Genomic DNA, 23,583 nt, shown 5'->3' with positions numbered 1-23,583 from the left:
CATATTAGCATATTACTAATTAGCATATTACCCTTTTATTAGTATAGATTATAAAAGAAAGTTTATTTAGAAAATTACAGAGATCTTAGAAGTGAGCCAGCAGGCTCAGGAATCAAGTTACAGAAGCCAAAGAAAGGCCTCTGGAGCGTAGGAGACACAAAGGCAAAGGCAAGGAGCCTGGGGGAGGGAGAGAGGGAAGGGAAAGGCATGGTTGTGCTCCCCTGAGGGACAGTGTTCTTTTTACTCATTTTTCTCAGCTTTGCTATATTGGGTTCTACTTATCCAATTCTCCATTCTTTTTTTTTTTTAAATATATTTTATTGATTTTTTTACAGAGAGGAAGGAAGAGGGATAGAGAGTTAGAAACATCGATGAGAGAGAAACATCGATCAGCTGCCTCCTGCACACCCCCTACTGGGAATGTGCCCGCAACCAAGGTACATGCCCTTGACCGGAATCAAACCTGGGACCTTTCAGTCCGCAGGCGGACGCTCTATCCACTGAGCCATACCGGTTAGGGCAGTTCTCCATTCTTGAAGATCTTTTTGTTCTTGATTATGGTTCCTTCTCTTGCAATGTCTGTCAATGGCCTCTTGTCTTTATCCTCACTGTTCACTGTTAACGTCAGCTAGGCTGGTCATGTGTGTTCGGTTCTTTTTTTCTTTGTAGTCATTATTATTTGTGCTCTCTGCAGACCTGGGAGAACTGTGTTTCCCAGGTAGTAAACCAATGAATGTTAAGATCCTATGGAGCAGATGATTCCCCCAGAAGTAATAAATGCTTTAACACTCTACCTTGTCTTCACATGGTATCACCATTTTCATAAGCTTTAAGTTAACTGCCTCAAAGTTAACTTAGCAAAGCACTTGATTGCTCTAACCCCTAGCCTCTGCTTCGATACTTGACCCTGGAATTTAGATCATTTAATTTGTGTGCGTGGCTCTCCTTCAAGTAGTTGTCTTCTGAGCTCTGCATTTCCAATCTCTCCACAGTTAAGTAACTTTATCTTTAGCCCAGCCATTTCCTTTGCTTGATAATTTGGTTTCCCATTCCTGACCCCAACCAATAACCCACTTCCTGACTAACCACAGAAAAGACTCAAGTTCTTTTCTAGCACACTCCCCTTAGAGTTTTTTTCTTTCATGTCACTTCAGTACCCTTTCTCAGGCATCAGTTCTATTTGAAACTCTAGCCGTACACCTTTTCAATTCCGTAGAAAAATTTCACTCAGATTTTCCTAGTAGAATCAAATGTATCTAGGGAGAGAAAATTGATAATCTGAACTCCTTTCTTACATTATGTCTGTATCTTTAATAACAAAAATTTATACTGTATTCTATGATGTCTTTCTTACTGTTACCTTGAATTACTTTTTAATTTTTATGCACTTATGTGCAATATCCTCAAAAAGTTATAAACTTTATGAAATAGTCATGTTTTTAATTTCATTAAGTTGCCAAACTTGTTCCACGGGACTAGGAGATCAATGAGGTATTTTTTATTAAAACAGTTCCAAGAGTATATTGTCTGGAGCACTAGACCAGGTAGTGAGAGCTGGGAACTGATACCCTTAACCATTATTAAACTCGTCTGTTTTTACATACTATAGAATGTGGACCACTACATGATCTTAGATATTGTCTAACTCTGAAGTCTATAATTTTAAAAATACACATGCATTTTATAGTAAACAATTGATCGTATATATTTTATTAAAAAAATGTTGTTTGACATTGGCTTAAATGTTAGAGTGTCATAGATTCAGTATTACTAGATTTGAAGTAGATTTTAGAAGTCATCCAGTCCAACTATCTTTCCAATGCTTCTATCCCCTCGACAACACATTTTCCTAGTATTTACCCAGCTTTTGCTTTATACTTTACCTAGTTTTCAGTAATGAAGAAGCCCTTACCTCAAAAGCCAGCTCTTTGGATATAATTCTGACACTTCTTTCTTACATTGAGATGAAGATAATCTTTGATTAACACTTTAGTTCTAGCTTTGTACCATCATTTAACAATGAAAAAGCCAACAGCTCTTCCACATAAGAGCTCTTCAAATATTTGCAATCAGCCATACCTTTGGGCCAGCAAGAAGAATAAACACACCCATCTATGTGTCTATTTCTCACAAGTTCAATCCTGTACATGAGATTAAATACTCCCCCCTAACCTTCCTCTAAGGCAGTGGTCAGCAAACCGCGGCTCGCGAGCCACATGCGGCTCTTTGGCCCCTTGAGTGTGGCTCTTCCACAAAATACCACATGCGGGCGCGCACATACAGTGCGATTGAAACTTCGTGGCCCATGCACAGAAGTCGGTTTTCGTCCTGGGCGAGTCTATTTTGAAGAAGTGGCATTAGAAGAAGTGGGGGGTGTCAGTCGGACGTTTTTAGCAAAGGCCAGCTTAGGAGTACCCTAATTAAGTTAATAACAATGAACCTACCTATATAGTTTAAATTTAAAAAAATTGGCTCTCAAAAGAAATTTCAATCGTTGTACTGTTGATATTTGGCTCTGTTGACTAATGAGTTTGCCGACCACTGCTCTAAGGTTATGCTATGCCTCTAAAAGTGTAGTAAACAGAAATGAATACTATTCTTTGGCTGTTATCTTACCACAGTGGAGTAGAATAGAAAAGTCTTCTTTTGTCCCAATGCTATGTCAATCAATGTGGCCTACCTTTATTGACTAATATATTGACTTTAGAGTCACATAAAATCTCTGAATTTTTCTTAGAAAAATGTTTAGAATCGAATATTTATGAGCTTCCATATTTTACATTTTAGACATTGCTTAGGAATAAGTCTATTTCTTAAAATTTGTGATTCATAACCATATTAGTAATCCATAAATCAGATGTCTGTGTTGTTGAAATGTTATGGCTAAGCAATTAGGGGATGTGCTGAACCAGAAGAGTAAAGAGTCATAACCAAGCCATGAGAAACCTTGAGCTAGGTGGCAACACTCTATTGATTGGCACTATTACAGCAGTGTTACTTAACCAATTATAACTGCCACATAATTTTTCCATCATCCACACCCCGTTTTGACATCTTGTCCACTACCTTTCCTGTTCTGTTACAGAACAACTTTGTCAATGAAACAAACAAGCTTTGTTTGACATGGCTATTTTTAACACAGCTTAACTTGTTTTGTTTCAAAATAGGTTAATGCTTTCTGATAAAATTAAAAATCAAGCCAGTCAGGGTTCTAATTACTGATGCATACTCAAGGATCTTGGGTTTCAGAACCCCTGTTTATAGCTGTTTGGATAGGACAAACATAGGACATAGCAGGCAAACATTCCTGGGCCAGGAACATGCTGAATAGTTTTGTTTTGTTTTAAAGGAAAGGCTGTATATTTGTATGTATGGGGGGTTTCCATGTACATATTGCCTTTGCTAGCCATACATCTGTAAACATACATTATATGTAGTATACTAAATGTGTCCCTTCATGGTTAGGGGCTATCAGTGTAGTCACATTGACTAATCTACCACATCTGAAGTTTCCCTTATTAACCTAGATTTTCAAATTGTTATTTAAGGCAAATAGCACCCCTTTACAAATATTCTTCTCTATGAATTACTAAGAATTCCTTCCTTGTCATTTATTATTCCTGATGGAACCAAGTGAACATTTTCATAGTTTTATTTTGACAATTTTATTCCTCCATACCATCTAGCATAACTACTCTCAGCTTAATTTGTATTTCTCTTCCCTATGAGATAAACTCTTCAACTAACAGCTCCAAATCTTAGGACATGATTCAAAATTTTGACTTGGTTCTTGGACATTATCATTCCTCAACCACATTGCTTTCTGTGCCATCCTTTCTTATCTTCCATTTTCATTGGTAGGAAAAAGAAAAAAAAGAGAAAACTGAGAAATAAAATGAAATAAAAAAAACAGATGGACACTCAGAAGTGACTGAAGAGAGTAGCAGTGGAAAGTCAAACACGCATACTTACGGAGCTGCCCAAGCCGAGCTTTTTCTTTTTTACCAAACAAACGTCCTATCGAAGACTTGATTCCCTTCTTCTTGGGGGCCTTGTGAAGAGAGTCTTGGCTGCTGTTGGCACTGCCAAGCCCAAAGCTGTCTGGCTCCAGGGAGGCAGCCAAACTACTGCAAACCACAAAGGAGGGCAAGTGCTCATTTTAATGCAACATCCACAAGGTACGTACAAAAGACTTGCTTCCTTTATAAAGGTATGAAAGGAGAAACAGGCAGGCTTCTGAAGTTTTCTCCCTTTCTGCTCACCTTTCCTCTTAGTCAAACTGAAGTATGGTTTCACATCCTTAGGGTCCTGAGCCTCCAAATTTTCTCTAAAAAATTTATTTTTGTTCCAAATGATCTTCTCCCTTATTTTTTGTACAACCTCAAGCTAATCAGTAAACATAGGTAGCTTTATTAACTACATGTTAAATGACCTTTTATTATTTAGCACTTGACTCTTTACCTATTTTTTTCCCTGAGTGCTTTTAAAATCTTAAACCTAAAACCTATGATAAGAAATTTAAATAAAACCAATAATGAAGTCTGGTGGATGGTTTCATTGGATTTTCATCTAGCATTCTTTCTCTCAGTTTTGGAACACAGTTCACTCAATTTAAAATCATCTGGTTGGGATTCAGAAGTAACAAATCATATACACTAGTGATCATTGTATACTTTTTCTTGTAATCCTAAGGTATTCTTTGATTACATGATAAACTGAAATGACTTTCAAGCAGTTGGTCTAGGTTCCATTCCTGGTCAGTGTACTTGACACTGTATTAATAGAGTGAATTAATAGGAGAGAACCACTCCTATTAATACAGGAGAGGTTCAATAGATATTGCCCTCATTCTTTTTCCAAAGCTATTCAATTGACAATGACACAATAAATTATTTAACATTACTTACTCATTTTAATTAATTTGGGTCCACAATCCCTAAACTCAAAAACTACTGCTTTTCTTATGTGACAATATAATTCATTTTTTTTTTTTTGGATAGTGAAGGAAGTATCTATTTTGAAGCATTAGAAATTAAAAATAAGCACAGCAGAAATAGTGCTTACCAGAACAAAAAGCTCTGTTTTCAAAAATATTTGTTGTAAAACCCATAGTATTTAGAAGGCAAATTCTTACTTCAAGTATTAATCATTGTTATGTTCAGTTATATCAATTATGTATCTAGATATGCTGCAATTGATGACAGAAAAAGGACACACAGTTAAGATTAAGTTGCATGCTTAGATTTATTTATGTCATTAATTATTATATAGATCTTCTAATTTTTTAGGTAGATGGAAAGGACAATATGAAATGTCATTATGACAGGTGGTATATTTCCTGATATTACCCTATTTTTTCCTTAAATATTTTGTAAATGTGTGTGTGTGTGTGTGTGTGTTCCTTTCTAAGAACTTTCTGCCTGAGTAGCAGCAGCACCCAAAAGGTGGTGTGCCTCGTCTGCTAAAGGGAAATGGGGCACCATCATGGACTTTTCAGACCTTAATTACTCTTACACTCCAAGCCAAATGTATAGTCCTGTCTTTGATGGGAGCAGAATATGCCACGTTGGGATGTACCACTTTGGCCTGGGGATTACTTAAAGGTGAAGACAGCCAGAGTCCAACATTCCCAAGAGAAGCTTATACCTCCCCCTTAACTACCCCAAAGAAGTTAGGTCAGGGGCCTGGACCAGGAAGAGAGCTATTAAAAAAGAAAACTTTTTATATCAGAAGGACTTATCTGCATAGCATTGCAAATGTTTACTTACCAAACATAAGATCTCATTTTCTATGAATTGTCTTCCTCCCTTTTGAAGCTCCAGACCCTTAACCCCTCCTTCTTAGCTCAGGATAGTATGTAAGCCTCAATATAAGACCGACTGCCAGGGAATTTCCTAGTTTTATGGGGCTCCCATATGAGTGAAATATGTTGTTTTTTCCTGTTAATCTGTCTAATGTCAATTTAATTTAGAGCAGTCAAAAATCTATAAGGAAAGAGGTAGAAAGTTTTCTGGCCCTACATCCTAGAATCCCTGTAGTTTTTGTTACTATTCCTATTAAGTTCTTCATCTAGCCTGATTCTATTTCAAAAGAAAATATACACAAAACATAGAAGAGCTTTTCTTTTTTTTCTTCTATTAAATTTATTGGGGTGACATTTGTCAACATGATCATATAAGTTTCAGGTGTGGGTTTCTATGTTACAAGATCTGTGTGCCCACAACCCAAAGTCAAATCTTCTCCTGTCACCATATATTAGGACCCCCTTCTCCCCACATCCCCTTCCCTCTGGCAACCACCACACTGCTGTTTGTGTTCACTAGTTTCAGTTTTATATCCCACATTTGAGAGAGAAGAGCTATTCTTATAAGTATTGGCTAATAACAGGACCACAAATGTAAAGTCAATTTTAAAACTAAAAATTTGATCTCAGAATGAAAATTTGTTCTTTTCAAAAATATTGTGAAAATTGTGATATTGTTTCTATTTATTTCACAAGTTGAAATAAAATATGTTATATAAAATTTTAAGCAGTCTATTTGACCACACTGAAAGGAAGAGGAATATTTTCAGGAGGAGCATGGGCACTGCGTCCTGTACTGGGAGCATCATACCTTCTGGCCTCATTGTGGTAGGAAGAAGGGAGGGTGTGAGTCATCCTGATGGTCCTAGGGGTCGGGGGAGGGGAAGTTTCACATTTAATTGTTGCTTTATCCTCCCGACCATCTTCTTCCACCACTGCAATCTACAAGTAAAAACAATATATTCAGATGAACTCTTTTTAAATTTCAACTGAAACGAATAGAAATGGGAAATCATCAAGGCAAGGCTATCTGAGGAAATCTAACATAAAAACAATCCAAAAAACCTGGGGCATATAGGTTTTACATATATAAATTCACATTATTAAAGAGTGTTAATGTAATAACTCTTTAAAAGTGTAGTAGACACTCCAGTTAAAGTAAATATGGACCTGCTACAAAAATATTTAACAGTAAATAAATATCAAAGATCAATATGCAGGTGTTATAGTCACAATTAACTAGTCAATATTAATAATAGGAAAGGAGCAAAGGGGAGGCCAAACAGTATAAGCATGATCACCTGGGAAGCTTCACCAGGAAGCTGCAACTTCACACTCCCCAGGGGACCACCTGTCCATTCCCTGTAGTTCACTGGAGGAAGGGACCCAACAAAGGGGGAGATGGGTGCTTGTGCAGTGAAGTCAGTGTGACATAGCTTGCCTGCCCATCTAACCTGAGAAAAATAGTTGGCTAGGAGGTGGAGGCACTGCAAGCACACGACATTCTGAAGGGTTAATTGGCTAAGCTCCCAGTTATAATCCTCTCTCTGTTGTCCTCTTGCCAGCTCTTGAGCTCTCTTGCTAGGTGACCCACACTCACCGGTGTGCTAGCCTGCCATGTGTCCTTAAGCAGCAACATGGCCCATGGCCATGTGGACCCCACATGCAATGGAATGCAGCTGGGAACACAAGCTAAGTTAGCCAGATCCCGGACTGGTCTGTGCTTTAATATGGAGCAGAAACTCTGGGCCGTGGCTTTAATCCTAGCCCCATTGAGAACAAGATTGGACTTTTTCCATGGCAAGAGAGAAAAATGGAACCTTGGAAACCTAGATGCTTTAATTCCACAGAAATAAACGTCACTCATCCTCCGTGCAAGTCTCAGGAAATTCCTTTCCTTTTGACATTGAGAGAATTCCATTTCCACTGGCAACAACAGGTGGGGACACAGAGGGCACCCCGTCGATAACACAGGGCCTATGAAAAAGCTATTTTGGAATCTATTTTAATATACCAGAATATAAATAATTTACTAAAATTAGAGCAAATTTACTAAAAATGCATAGTCAGGTTAGCATAACATGGACATCTATTCAGTGGGGGATTTTTGAAGTGAGAACACATGTTGTCAAAATATAACTTTATTGCCTAATTCAATATTTATGCTCTTGATTTCATTCTGAACAGGAAAGCAGTGTATTAACTATATTTGCATATTTTCTATATTCTTGATGCTTGGCGCCTGGGGCCATCCTGAGCCAGGAGAGACTGCCTCTCCCAGGGCCAGCTAAATCCTAGAGATAGCAAACCACTTCCCCTTTCATGTGGGCCTTCCACATGAAAATCAATCAATCCAGATCTGGATCCCTTACCATCTTATCTTCCTGCTCTTACACTCCAGGAAGCAATATTCCTCAGCTGTAATCATCCAGGTTAGGCATTACACAACTAGAGACAGCCCCCCTCCCTAGAGCCCACCAAAATTATTCAAAACAGCCAATCCTAACCCTACTTGCCTTACCTCGCCTTGTTTTTCCCACAGAAACCAGAATAAAGCCTCCTGCCCATGCTTTTTCCCACTCTCTCTGTCTCCTGACTACACTGGCTTCCCTGTGGCCCTACATCCCTAGGTGAGCCCATCCTCTTGGGAAATTTAACAAGTTATCTTTTCATTGCAGTTGCCTCCTGACCTGTTGGCCTCACTATACCCGAATAATAGTGAAACCTACATTTACTGTTGTTCTAGTAGAGATAGTAAACTAGATAATTTTTGTGCCAGCAGTGCTCTAAATCTTCTGTAGAAAATCAGGATACTTAGTCCCTATAATCTAATCATTGACCCAAAAAAGCATGAAAGAAAATTTTTTGTTTTAAAACATTTGCTCTTATGGTCATATTTAAAGAATTCAATATTGCTTAAATACTTTTGATATTTCTTTTTTATGTTACTACAGTATTTAAACTACAGGGAATATAATTTTAAAGCTCTCATAGGAAAAAAACACACAATATTTAACTCATAGTCAGATAAAAGGTATTTACAGTACCTTTCTCCGGTGTTTCCTTAGATCACTTGGCTGTGATTGGCAGCAATAAAATGTAACATAAAACACAACTAGTTAATGATGATCACTTAACCATGTTACAAATTTAAATAGTATCTATAATTTGACTTTGTTTTTTTATTCCATTTTTTCCTAGATAAGTGTGTTTACATTTACTTGTTACAATCATTATAAGAGCACTCCTCTTGGGAGTCACTTTAGAGAGGGAACTTCCTGGGTGGCATGGGTGGGGCATGTCACCTGTGCACAGGCATCAGATAGGAGACACGGGCCCTAGGAAGCATAAAGCACAAATAGAGCGAGCTAGCCAGAAATAAAAATGGAACTAAATCCTCCCCGTAAAATATAAATGGCCATGAAAAGATTGTGCATAAACACACATTCAGTGCATATATATGGACTTTACAAACACTGCCTTTTGCCCCAGCTGTGCAGAGCCTTGCGCCTCCTTTGGGCAGGTGGGCTGTTCCTGGGGGATCTCAATCTTCCTGGACTCTAACGCATCCCCCATTCCCAAGCACCACAAGCTCAGCCCTCAGTATAACATGTTTCTGGAGCTGCTATTTTCTTGTCAACACTCTTTTACAGAATATTTTATAAGGCTAATTCTTTATGATTCCGTATGAACCTTAGTCACTTAATATCTTTATTGCTTTTTGTTATGAAAATAAAATATATTTTTTAAACTATTCCATATACTTTACATTTTAGTTGTTATTAGAAAATGGGTAGGTTTACCCCATCCAGTGTTCTAATTAGATATTGCTAGCATGTCACTTATGCTTATGTATTCGTTGTGAGGTAAAAGTAGATACGCTAATAAAAATAAATGCAACAAAACAATAAACATGATTGCAAAACATATAAACATAGACAACCCAAACAATTACAATGTCTTTGCAATTTATATTTTCTGTCCCTAAAATTTCTAATGTTTCTTTGAATATTCAAATATAAATTATACCCAACAATATTATTTTTCCTCCACTACTTTACACATGTGAAAGAAAATCTGTTTCACTATTGTTATTTGATGACAATGTTTCATTAGGTAATAAAGATTTTCTGGATTTCATTTCTTGTTTATCTGGGTCAGATATTCAACATTTTAAATACTTGTTAACTCTCAGAAAATGTCCTAAGTAATTTTAAGCACTGAAATTATAATGTGATAATGTTCATTTACCACTGATTTACTTATAAATGACTACTCAAGAAAATTCCTCAGAGCACTGGTACCTTTGTCCCACAAATGCCACATTTAAATATTAAAAATATTTTATCATATTACTATAAAAATAATAACACTGTCAAGGGTTATAATGCTAGTGTTCATGAAAATACTTAAAAATTCAAAACACTATGTTGTAAAAATGTAAGTAAATAATAGTAGTACAGAAATAACCAGTTTCCTTGCCTTGAATGCTGAATAAATTATTCTCTATGGACCAAGATTCTTACTTAGCTGTAGTTAACAAGTAGGTCATCAATATGTAGCATGTGCTAAACAGGCAGAAACTAAGCCAGAGACAATGTCATTTTAGTTAATAAAATCAGAGGGATGTCTAGATTTCTAAAATAAGTAGATCATAATGTAGCTCTGTTATTGCCTTAGTATATCTTAGTACATTTGCTAAAAGTTTGCTCTGTATCTGGTTGGAGTTGGTTCTGATTAGTTGTTCTTTTTTCTGAGTGGCTATTGTCTGTGCTTCTATTTTTAATATTAAGTATGGAAGTCAGCAGAGACTAGAGGACTCACTAGCTTAATGTCTTAAAGAGATAAATGTTTCCTTTTTTTAAAAAAATTCACCATTTCTCTTATATAGATTTTATTGCATGGAAGGCCCATAACTACAAAGTTTGCTGTGGGCAATATTGCCTCACCATATAAATAGTTTTCTCTTTAAGTTCTCAATTGCATAATCAAAGAAAAAGATACCTACATTTATATGCATAACAGAAATTTCATCAAGGTAAAATAAAAACTTAAAAGTCAATTATTTTTAAGGTAGGTTTTATCTATATAATTCACTAGCCACATCACAAATGATTGCAACATATTTATTTTAAAATGTCATTAGAAAGTGAATTAAACATCTTGGCAATATATTACACACACACACACACACACACACACACACACACACACACAGCCACTGTGAACTTTTATAGATCCTTCACAACCTTCTTACCAGAAACACAATATACATTTCAGATTTTTCTGTAGTATGATTAATTTATCCTCCATTTGTTACGTTTGTGCTGGATTTTACGGTGCATCAACTATTATTTTACCTATTTTCCTTTCAATTAACCTCTTCCATTTACTTATTATATAACCTAGGGAAAGTTACACCTATGTAGACTACATATCCTCATCTCATAATGGGATTAATAACTGTACCTACCACATAGGTTGTTGTAAAAAGAAGAAATAATAAAATACACAGAAAGCCCTTAGACTAGAGGAAACACCCAATCAGTATCAACTAATGTGTCATGAATCCTAGTGGCAGCAAAGGGTCTCTGGACGTATCAGCATACCAGTGTCATGACTCCCATCCGATCCATTTCCCTGGCAGGACTTCGCGGTGTGAGCTTTGGCGTTGAATGTCCACTGGGGGGCGATGAGCTGGCCAGTGAAGAAGCTGTAACGGAGGCAGTGATGGAGGTCCCTGGGTGGACTCGCGCTAAATTCAGGCCTTCCAGGCTCACACTCGCTACTCTATTCTCAATTTCTTCAGCACGTAACTCTGTAGATTCTTTTTCTTCCTGAATTAGCCTGAAAGGTACAGTTTAATTTTGATCCATTATATGCTCTCATAATGCTAATGAGTCAATAAAAATTCTGTGAATATTTTATATCAAATCCAGTAGTTCCATCTTTTTTTCTCTAGGGAATATAACTTTCATTAAATTCAAGAGACTTCCTGGCTGAAATTTAGAAATCACTTTCTAAGTGACACATAATTCCTCTCCACTTTTATACTATAACCTACAAAACCCCTTGCCTGAATAATTAATGTATGCCATTAATCCTAAACTTACATTTGAACTCCTGCGCTGATAAATGAGTTTTAGAAACTCAGATTCCAACAAAGTTATTAAATCTTACCTCCAACCCAATAAGAAAGTATAATTGATAAAATCCTAAATAAATGGTCATTCATAATTTTCATTTGGATAAATAAATGACTAAGTCATTTTTTAAACATTAAGGTACTTAGCCAAGTCACCTTTAAATAAACACCATGCAATTTAATAATGTGGAGATGGCCCTAGCTTGTTTGGCTCAGTGGATAGAGCATTGGCCTGCGGACTGAAAGATCCTTGGGTTGCATGCTCAATCCCCAGTAGGGGGCATGCAGGAGGCAGTCAATCAATGATTTTATCTCATCATTGATGTTTCTCTTTCTCTTCCTCTCTGAAATCAATAAAAATATATTTTTAAAAAATGTGGAGATGAAAGATGATAGATAATTATAAAATTAAACTGTTGCTATAGATCCCTTTGAGATGACAAAGCTTAAATAGAAACAAGCTTCAAGAAGGTGTATACACTGAGTGGCCAGATTATTATGACCACCTGACGTTTGTAGGCAAATTAGCTATAATTTCTCGCTGAAGTTGCTAGAGGGCCAGACCATTATAAATAGGGAAGCAGGTTGTTTACCACAACAGTAGAAGTGATTTTTACTATATACTATATATATATATATATATATCCCACCTTCAAAGGCTGTTAAATTGCATTGTTTACCCATATCTTCAGAAAAAAATCACTCCTACTGTTGTGGTAAACAACCTGCTTCCCTATTTATAATGGTCGGGCCCTCTAGCAACTTCAGCGAGAAATTATAGCTAATTTGTCTACAAACGTCAGGTGGTCATAATAATCTGGCCACTCAGTGTGTATTAGCTATACAAAGACAAAGAATAAAGAGCTTCTGCTGGGTTGAATAAAATTCCTATTTAAGTTGAACCTATACATATTTTACATATTGTCATAATGAAACCATGTACCAGTATAGTTTGTTTGAAAAATATGGGGACAGAAACCTCCTGAGTTTTCAGAAGACAGTCTGACAGTTCCTTATAAAACTGCACATACCCTTACCATATGATCCAGTAATCATGCTCCTTAGTATTTACTCAAAGAAGTTGAAAAATTATGTCCATACAAAAACCTGTACATGGATGTTTAGAGCATCTTACTTAAAACTAGAGGCCCAGTGCACAAAATTCATGCGGGGGGGGGGGGTGTTCCCCTCAGCCCAGCCTGCACCCTCTCCAAACCTGGACCCCTCGGGGGATGTTTGGGCCTAAACCCGGTATTGGGCCTAAACCAGCAGCTGGACATCCCTCTCACAATCCTGGACCACTGGCTCCTAATCGCTCACCAGCCTGCCTGCCTGGTTGCCCCTAACTACCCTCCCCTCCCCGCTGGCCTGATTACCTCTCACTGCCTCTGTGTGCCAGCCTGATCGCCCATAACTTCCCCCCTGCCCGGTCGCCCCCAACTGCCCCCTTCCTGCTGACCTGGTTGCTCCTAACTGCCCCCCCCCACTGGCCTAGTCACCCCTTACTGCACCTCCTGCTGGCCTGGTCGCCCCCAACTGCCCCTCTGCCAGCCTAATGGCCCCCAACTGCCCCCCCATTGCCAGACTGATCACCCCCAACTGCACCCCCCCACTGGCCTGGTCACCCCTATCTGCCCCCCTGCTGGCCTGGACACCTCTTACTGTCCCCTCCTGCCAGCCTGGTTGCCCCTCACGGCCCCCTCGCTGGCCTGATCGCCCCACTCAGCCTGTTGTTCAGTCGTTTGGTCGTCCCTCACTAACCCCCCTGCTGGCCTGGTTGTAGGCAGCCATCTTGTGAGGGCACAAGGGTTAATTTGCATGTTACCTCTTTATTATATAGCATTGCCAAAACTTTGAAGCAACCAAGATGTCCTTCAATAGGTAAATGGATAAATAAACTGGAATATTAGTCAGCACTAAAAAGAAATGAACTATTAAGGCATGAAAAGACATAGGAGAACATGAAGTGCACATGAGTAAATGAAAGAAGCCAATCTGAAAAGGCTACATATTATATAATTACAACCATATGGCACTCTGGAAAAGGCAAAACTATGGAGGCAGTAAAAAGAGCAGTGGTTGCCAGGTTTTGGGATGGGGAGAAAGATCAATAGGCAGAACACAGCAGATTTTAAGGCAGCGAAAATATTCTTTGATACCATATTGATAGGTACATGTCATTCTACATTCTTCCAAACACATAGAATGCACAACAGCAAGAATAAACTATAACATAAACTACGGACTTTGGGTGAATATGATGTGTCAATTTAGGTTCAATAGTTGTAATAAGCATACTACTGTGAGGGAGGATGTTGATTATGGGGAAGAATATGCACGTTTGGAGTCAGAGGCAATATGGGGAAATCTCTGCACTTCCACCTCAGCTAAACTTGCTGTGAATCCAAAACTGCTCCAAACGAATACAGTCAATAAAAATACTAAAAATAAAATTTTGTCTTAGTTATAATTTTTACTTACATAAAGAATTAACTTCTGTTACTTTGAAGTTTATTTTCATGGGTGCACTTTAACTAATCTAAAATAAAGGCTTTATCAAGTATCAGAGTATAGCATCATTAATGCGTTAAGCACAAGACAATGGAAAAACTCACTCCTCTTAAAAAATGAATTTTTTTTGTACATTTAAAATGAGTGGTGGATAATGACTTCAGAAAAATCTGGTGATGTGGTTCTATTATACAAAGAACTTGTTGTTATTAGCTTTAGTATTCTATTAATTGTAAAGGAGAGTCAAACCTAGAGAAATAAGTTGAGTAAGAGGCAAATCAAAGTTTAGTCAAACAGAAAATCAAATGTTGCCTTGTTGTTCAATTTATTTTTTTAAAAAAATAAATGTCAATTCATTGATCTTTCTAATCATGATGTATACGTGGAAAGCAAATTAAATAACAAAATAGATTCCCTTTAAAATGTTCTAGTGTGTTGGGAAGGGATTCTCATAGGAATCATAGACAAGTTGAATGAATAAATAAAATGACAAAAGTAAATTGGACCAATAGTAGCTAACTATAGATGAACAGATTAATGACTATTCCAGTGATGAATGAGTTTAAAGTACTTTGATCTCTCCCGTTAAGAGAATCAGTGAGTCCCGTGAATGATCTCAGTGGCTGAGCATTGACCTAGGAGCCAGGAGTTCGATTTCTAGTAAGGGCACATGCCCGGTTCGCAGGCTTGACCCCCAGTAGGGGGCGTGCAGGAGGCAGCCCATCAATGATTCTCTCTCATCATTGATGTTTCTGTCTCTCTCTTCTTCTCCCTTCCTCTCTGAAATCAATAAAAAGTATATATATTGAAAAAATAAATTAAAAAAAGAGAATCAGTGAACAGTAAGAAGCCAGAGAAGAGGATTTAAAATAAAAATATTTTGTGAAATAATTAATTTGTGAAATTAGAAAAATTCTAACCAGAGATAAATTCCAATTACTGTTAGCATAATACCACAGTTTATATTAAGGTGCCTATTTCTTTTAAATGTTGCTATGTACTCAAATTTTATGTATTTCTTAATGTCTTACAATCAGCAACTATTTTACTCTACATTAAGGGGGGGAGTAGTGATGAACATATTAAAAGATAATAGTTTGAATTTACTATTTGGGTATCAACTTAATTAGTCTAGGCCATGATTGTTACTGGGAATTTCTACCCTAATGCAAGAAAGCTGAGTCCCTGGAGGGACATCACATGTTATTGGGAGCATGTGTATGTTTGTGTGTGTGTGTGTAAAAACAAATATCACAAGGGTGCATACTTGATTTTTAATCTATTCAATAGTGAATTCAACCATTAGCTGCACAGCATCAGGAAGTGTTATTTATTTGAAATTCATGTTTTATATATTTTTCTATTTATAATAAACAAATATTCATGAAGCACTTTCTATTTATCAAGCAAAGTGCTTAAATGTTGGAAATAAAACAGAAGCAAAACCAGATATACCTCCTAGCTCTTATATAACGTATGATCTAGTGAAAAAAAACCAAAACACAAAAACCTAAAGGACCGAAAAGTGAACTGAAGGACAGAAGTGATGGCGTGATGTTCATGGTGAGTAGTATAAAGTGGGTGAAGAGTTAGGGTAGAACAGTGTGGATTGAGGAGAATATAACAGAAGAAAAGAACAGCCACAACAAAGGGAATAGATGGAACATTCAAAGAACAGGAAGTCATGTACTGGTATAATGGAACATGGACTAGAACAGGTGAAGGCAAGAGAATGCTGAAGTAGATGGGGCATTGCATACCATCAAAGAATTCTGATCTTTATCTTAAGAGAAACTGAAGGGCTTAATTAACAAGGAAAATACATAAGCACATTTGGGTTTTAAAAGTCTGCTCTGGCTGCAGTGTCAGTTTGAACTAGCTTGGAAATCCAAATACTACAAAGAAACCAGGTAAAACTATGATTGTCATCCAGGTGAGAAACTACTATAATGTACAATGTGTTGATGATAGTGGCAAACGAGGTAATTTGAATCAAAGTAGGAGGTCAACAGATTAAAGCTAGTGTAGAAAGAACCAATAAAGGCATTGTTCAAAATAGTAAAAATTGCTCATCCGTTGAAAAAAAAATAAAGAATAGTTTCCTAGTTTGAAGGAAAACAAATCCACCTGACACAATAAGGTTCTTCACTTGGATTAATCAAAGGAATAATAGAAACAGACCATGGATGTCATCAGAATTCAAGAAAACACATAACTTAAAATTTAAATGGTCATAGTGATATTTCTCAATATTTGAATGTTAAGTTGTACAATTTCTATTCTACTCTTTTAAAATCATCCATTACCTAGATACCTTTTTAAGTACCTATTTTGAAATAATTCAGTAATGGTTAATTTCACACCAATGTCTAAATACTTTTAAGGAGCTGGCTGCACATGAATTTGCACGCTAGTTAGTAGCTTTACAGCAGTGCTAGCTGTACCTTGATAATGTATCTTATCACCACCAATACCATTTAAATAGTAAATTTAAATTTAAAAAGTGCTTTAAAATTCATTGTAGAAGATTTAAACTTTACCTCATTCTTTCATATCCTCCTCATATCATGTCTATATGTTTTATGTATGTTCCTTACAAAAGCTGCCCTAATTTCATATAGGATATATACAGACATCCAGGGGATGGTGTGAAAATGCCATTCTGAATCAGTAGATGTGGAGTGAAGTATGAAATTCTGCAATTCCAATACCCTCCCAGTCAATGCCAATGATTTTGATATGATGATCATATTTTTAATGTCCAGGTCTTCTAGTTATCACCACCAGAATAACGGAACTCACCTGATTTCTTTGTTGATAGCATCCAATTGTTCCTGAAGCATCATAGCTAGAGTCTGGGCATCAGAATGACCACTTGGAGAGAGAAGATCCATGGAGCTAAAAATCGTTTCTCTGTCGTCATCGTCAATATCAGATATTTCTGTGTCACTTTCAAAAGGATGGCTGCTTAGCACTCCGATTTGCTGAGTTCTATTCCACTCATGATCTCCGAGAGATTTCACCTGAATGGTGCACAATTATAGTATTGATAACATTATTCACTTTCAAAGCAATATTCTGAAAAACAACACAAAAGCACACATGCTTTTACATATTACTTGGCAAAAGCTGAACTGATGATTAACATTCCAATGTATTGGTTCAATAAAATAACTCGTTGGCATTTTATGTTATGGGAAGTAGTGTCCGCATAAGTATCAACATTTTAATAGAAATAAAAATAATAAATGTAAAACTTCCCATGATATCTAGCTCAACCCCAAACTGAGGTAGGAATTACTTTAAAGCATTTGTGTTTGTAACATTTCTCCTTTTTTACAAATTAACCCTTTCTACTGACTTGTACTCAAGCATTCCCATTTCTTGTACTAATTCATCTTATCTACACTTTTGTATTACAGACTCAGAATACTAATATTATTACACAGAAAATTATACATGAATTCTCTCCCCAACAGTCATTTACATAAATTGAAATAAGTATTATTAAAAATATTGCAAAGTAATTTCATTTCATTTCCACTGCTCTGCTCTACTCAAATGCCTGATTATGTTTTTTTTTAAAGCCCAAGGCATACCAACGTTTTAACTGATATAATAAAACCTCATGTGACTGAAAGTCCTGAGTAACCAAGAGACCAGTGTTTTCGAAGCTGTAATCTCAAAGTATGAGAGGTTTGGGAGTAAAACTGAGGTTCTAGTAAAACTGCTGTTTTAATTTTTTTTCAATCTTTGTGATGATACAATGATATTGCCTTGAGCATTTATTTAAGATTTGAAAACCTGAGTTAGCTTTTATTTCACAAATTGTTTTGGCACTGAGTATTATTAATTTATTTTTTCATTAAAATGAGAAAAGAACTAAGATGAACTTAATTTATTTGTCATTTGTTTATTTATCTATCCATTCAACAGATACTGATTGCCTTTTATGAGGGATGAATTTGTACATGACACATAGGTACCAATTAAAAAACCAAGTGTTCAAAAAGAAAAGGAAAGAAAGGGTTTGTACAAATAAAGACAAGCAGATTATGTAGTATTTTGGACACATACAAGGGGTTGGGGAGAACAAATATACTTAGGGCACAAAGGAATTATGTTCTCTATCAAATGCAACTACATACTTACTGAACACGCATAGCTTACGAAGTTGAAGTTATTGAGTGAATGCAAGGCTGGCACTGCAGTTGATCATGGACAATTCTCTCCAAACACCTTCAATACTCTGTGTACATTTTCCTCAAAGTGTTTTTAAAGTCGTAATTACAATTAAAATATTTAATTAATTTTAATCAACAGTATGAATGCCAGTGCTTAGGTGCCCAAGCAAACAAAAAAGACATTTGTTTGGCAAAATAGCATAATGGATAGAAGCACGGAATTTAAAATGATGCAAACATAAGCTCATGTTTTGATTCTATTACTTTGCTGGCTGTGTAATTGAACACAAAATTTCTGAACTTCAATATTTTTATATCTTAAGTTAGCATAAAAATAGTACCCAATTCATAAAATTATGTGGATAAATACAGGGAAATTCTTGGTTGAACTTCTAGCATACAGTAGGGGTTTCAGGTTTGTTATTGTTTTTAAAGCATGGCATATGTCACACTAATAAAAATGTTAGCATTTTAAATCTTCTCAGGATTAAAATTCTGTCCAAAATGCAATAGCATATTTACTCAAAACCATCAGAGACTTGAAATAAAAAGTTTAACCTTTGGCTCATCTCTTCTCACGCCCATGCGGCCTCTCCGTGGCCTTCTTATTACTTTAGTGGTTCTGTAGTCAGACTGGCTGTCCACGAGGGATCCAACGGAATAGCGCAACTCAGCTGAGGGGTCCAGGTGAGTCCTGGAAGAAATGAAAAATATGAAATATAGCCAATCGCCAAAGTTAAACTTATCAGCAAATCACTATCCACTTCTTAATTGGCAATAAAGCCTCAAGGAAATAAACTTCAAGAAAGAAAACTGATGAATTGTCCTGACCCTCTGAGGTCACTCCAGAGGCGTATGCCAGAAATTCTGGCCACAGGTTCCTTCCTGAAGGTCGACTGCATTTTCTCTTTTTAGAATATAAAAAGCCTTTCTGTTCATTAATTATTATTTTCAAATGTCGTGGGACAACAAAACATGTTAAGATCGCCAGCCAAAATCCTGAGGCTTAAATTCTGGCAATTCTATATTTAGTTTGAGCTGGTTAGTGGCTATCCCAATATATGCTATTTGTTACTGTATTTGTTTTAAGCATTTCTCATTAATATAACAGAAAAAAAGTAAACTTTTGGGGTCCCAGAATTCTCTGTTTTTTAATATTCTATTTTTCAACTTAGAAAAATCAACAAAAAAATGCTTAAAATCAGATTGACCCAAGGTTAAAGTTATTTTGTAATAAAATAGGATATACCACCCAAATAATTTTTTTAGCTTTTAATAAGACATTCATTTAAATTAAAAAAAATATGTTTTGATGATCACATCTGATTTGGAAATCTACTTACAGATGAAACAGTTGGAACATTCCAATTGGAAAATATTGGCACACTGTTCTTCAATAAGCATGATAATGAAGTACATTCTAATTAAAGTGCAGTAAAAGTTTCTCCGTGAACATTATTTATATGGAGATTTACAGCAAATTCAGTGTATTACTATAATAATAATGATAACAGTGGCAACATGCTGTCCTACAAAATGATTTATTATCAGTAGCAAATATACTTAAAGCTCTGTTTACTCTGGAACTTGGGACTCTTGCTGATCTATGTTTTTGCCCCTAGGTGTCTTTGTGAATGGAGCATTGCCAAATATTTGGCCAGATTAGATGAAAGAGGTTAGGTGAAGTCTGAGGGTTTATAACATTAGAAGATATTGACCAGGCTGATGCAAGCCCTTGTTTTGCCAAATAGGACATTAAAGCAAATGAATTAAGGAATCATCCCCAAAAGAGAGGACAGAGATTGTTTTTTACAGCTGTTAATGTGAGACTTAAGCAAGTTATATTTTTTATGTGGATTAATCATATATAAAAAACTAACCGAGGAGGCCATGGTTGTAAATGGTACAAATCTTAGTATTTATCTGTTTGACAGACAAATATATTTTCATCACCATTGTATGCTCAAGGATTTATTAAGTACCTAATAAATGTCTGGTAAGATAATGAATGAAATTGATTATAATACATTCCAAACCAGCTCAGAACATTCTATGTGCCTTTTGCCTGTGGTACTTAGGGTACTGCCTCTTTGGGCATTGGAGTGGATTTTCTAAAATTATGATAGCATCCTAGGAGTATTTTTTGTTGTTTTATCTCTCAACTCTAGGTCATTTTTTAAAAACATAAAACAAAACACAGATCTGGTCCCACTGACAACCAGCTTAAACATCTTCAGTGTCCTGAAAAGGCCCTCTACAATTAATTTCCAGCTTCACTTCTAACTACTGTCTGTATTTCTCCATCTAGCTGTACTGACTTTCAATTCCCTCAACAACTCACGCTTTCTTTTGTCTCTGAGCCTTTGAAAACAGTCCCGTCACACATTTACATGGTTAGCGTTCTTAAAGTCTCAGTTTAAAATCCCATTGTCATATGCTATTTTAACTCCTCACATTCCTTCCATTAAAATGGCCCTCAAACCATTATTCCTCTATTTTCCATCTGGAACGTGTCCTCTTCACCACCATCATCACTGTATCTGTAATACCACAGTGTCTGGTAAATAAAAAATGTTTAATTGACCTTGAAATAACCTGAGGCCTGAGACAACAGCAATCATAGAAGAGCCCATTGCTTACACTTGATCTAAGAAGCTTACTGCTGCTGAAACCGGTTTGGCTCAGTGGATAGAGCATCCGCCTGCAGACTGAAGGGTCCCAGGTTCGATTCCGGTCAAGGGCATGTACCTGGGTTGTGGGAACATCCCCAGTAGGAGATGTGCAGGAGGTGGCTGATCGATGTTTCTCTCTCATCGATGTTTCTAACTCTCTATCTCTCTCCCTTCCTCTCTGTAAAAAATCAATAAAATATATATTTTTTTTTTTTAAAAAAAGAAGCTTACTGCTCACCTCTTTCCTTTTATTCATTCTGTGAGCTAGTTCTCTAACAAAGGTAATATTTCTATATATTTAAAATTTTAATCATGTGCTGTACATTATTTTGAGACATACTAGGAGGTTTAAGTTAAAAGTGCATCGCCCTAACCGGTTTGGCTCAGTGGATAGAGCGTCGGCCTGTGGACTGAAGGGTCCCAGGTTCGATTCCGGTCAAGGGCATGTACCTTGGTTGTGGGCATATTCCCAGTATGGGGTGTGCTGGAGGCAGCTGATGGCTGTCTCCCTCTCATTGATGTTTCTAACTCTCTATCCCTCTCCCTTCCTCTCTGTAAAAACATCAATAAAATATATTTAAAAAAACAAGTGCATCTACAGTCACCAATTCATGTAGACAAGGAACCCTCGTGTTTTTTTCACTCTGGAGTCTCCTGTGACTCTTGCACATTATCTCACAAAAGAATGTCCATAGATAAATCAAATATGAATTTTCTTAGAGTAAACCAGTAATCCATTCATCTGCTTCTAGAATGTCCTCTATTGTCCTAATTATCCACATCTTACCCTTTCTTCAGAGTTCAGCCAAATCAGGTTGTCTCCAGACACTCTGCTACTTATTTTACTTTCTTCTCAGATGAGATACTAGTAGAGGATATTAGTTACTGACTAGAGGCCTGGTTAACGAATTGGTGTACAGGTGGGGTCCGTTGGCCTGGCCGGCAATTGATGCCTATTGGGGGCTGGCCAGGCAGGGGGGAGGGGCCTCAAGAGGCTGGCCAGCCAGGGTGGGGGTGAGGCTGTAGGAGGTTGGCTGTGGGACCACACTGACCACCAGGGGGCAGCTCCTGCATTGAGTGTCTATCCCTTGGTGGTTAGTGTGCGTCATAGCGACTGGTTGACCAGTGGTTCCAGTTTTCTGGTCTTTTGGTTGCAAAGGTCGCTTAGGCTTTTATATATATACTAGAGGCCCAGTGCACAAAAATTTGTGCACCCGGGGGTGAGGTCCCTCAGCCCGGCCTATGCCCTCTTGCAGTGTGGGACCCCTAGGAGGATGTCCACTTGCTGGCTTATGCCTGCTTCCCAGGGGATTGGGCCTAAGCTGGCAGTCAGACTTCCCTCTGGCAGCCCGGCAGCACTAGGGGGATGTCCACTTACCAGCAAGGAGGAGACCTAAGCTGCAGTCGGACATCCTTAGCACTGCTGAGGAGGCGGGAGAGGCTCCCGCCACCACCGCTGTGCTGGCAGCCATCAGCCTGGCTTGTGGCTGAGCAGAGCTCCCCCTGTGGGATTGCACTGACCATCAGGGGATAGCTCCTGCATTGAGCATCTGCCCCCTAGTGGTCAGTGTGTGTCATAGTGACCAGTCATTCCCAGTCGTTCTGCTGTTAGGGTCAATTTGCTTATTACCCTTTTATTATATAGGATAGAGGCCTGGTGAATGGGTGGGGGCTGGCTGGTTTGCCCTGAAGGGTGTCCTGGATCAGGGTGGCGGGTCCCGCTGGGGTGCCTGGCCAGCCTGGGTGAGGGGCTGATGGCTGTTTGCAGGCTGGTCACACCCCCTTCAGGGTGGGGGTCCCACTGGGGTGCCTGGCCAGCCTGGGTGAGGGCTGATGGCTGTTTGAAGGCTGGTCAAGCCCTCCCAAGTGGGGACCTTCACCCCATGGAGGTTTGGTCAGCTTGGGTGAGGGGCTGATGGCTGTTTTCACCTGTCCACACCCCCTCCAGGGTGGGGGTCCCCACTGGGGTGCCTGGCCAGTCTGAGTGAGGGTCTGAGGGCTGTTTTCAGGCTGGCCAAGCCCCCCAGTAATGTAAGCTTCCAGCCTCTCCTTTTTTTTTTTTATTCTGGGATTTATTTACCTTCTATAATTGAAACTTTGTAGCCTTGAGTGGAGCTCAGAGCCTGCCAGGGCAGGCAGAAAGCTTGGCTTCCTCCATCACCAGGGGCAACCCAAGCCTCCTGCTCACTCCAGCTCTGTGGCCATGGCCAGCTGAAAGCAGGTATCTGGTTTATTTATCTTCTATGATTGAAACTTTGTTGCCTTGAG

At 37.8% G+C, this 23,583-nt stretch overlaps 1 protein-coding gene across 5 annotated transcripts in view; it reads right to left on the bottom strand.

The window, feature by feature from the left end:
- The window catches only part of PPFIA2 (PTPRF interacting protein alpha 2), a 176,050-nt gene that overhangs the window by 66,136 nt on the left and 86,331 nt on the right, over positions 1-23,583 (bottom strand). For all 5 annotated transcript variants that reach the window (XM_036300686.1, XM_036300690.1, XM_036300688.1 and 2 more), the window contains exons 12-17: positions 19,202-19,337; positions 17,262-17,482; positions 11,413-11,650; positions 8,851-8,880; positions 6,615-6,745; positions 3,973-4,127 (exon numbers count right to left, since the gene is read on the bottom strand). In XM_036300686.1, the coding sequence (XP_036156579.1) occupies positions 3,973-4,127; positions 6,615-6,745; positions 8,851-8,880; positions 11,413-11,650; positions 17,262-17,482; positions 19,202-19,337 (911 nt within the window). The remainder of the gene's footprint in view (positions 1-3,972; positions 4,128-6,614; positions 6,746-8,850; positions 8,881-11,412; positions 11,651-17,261; positions 17,483-19,201; positions 19,338-23,583) is intronic.

This window comes from Myotis myotis, unplaced genomic scaffold (assembly GCF_014108235.1).
Source record: "Myotis myotis isolate mMyoMyo1 unplaced genomic scaffold, mMyoMyo1.p scaffold_m19_p_3, whole genome shotgun sequence".
Classification (NCBI taxonomy): domain Eukaryota; kingdom Metazoa; phylum Chordata; class Mammalia; order Chiroptera; family Vespertilionidae; genus Myotis; species Myotis myotis.
Note: the sequence above shows the minus strand (reverse complement) of the source record. Positions and strands in the feature narration are given on the sequence as shown.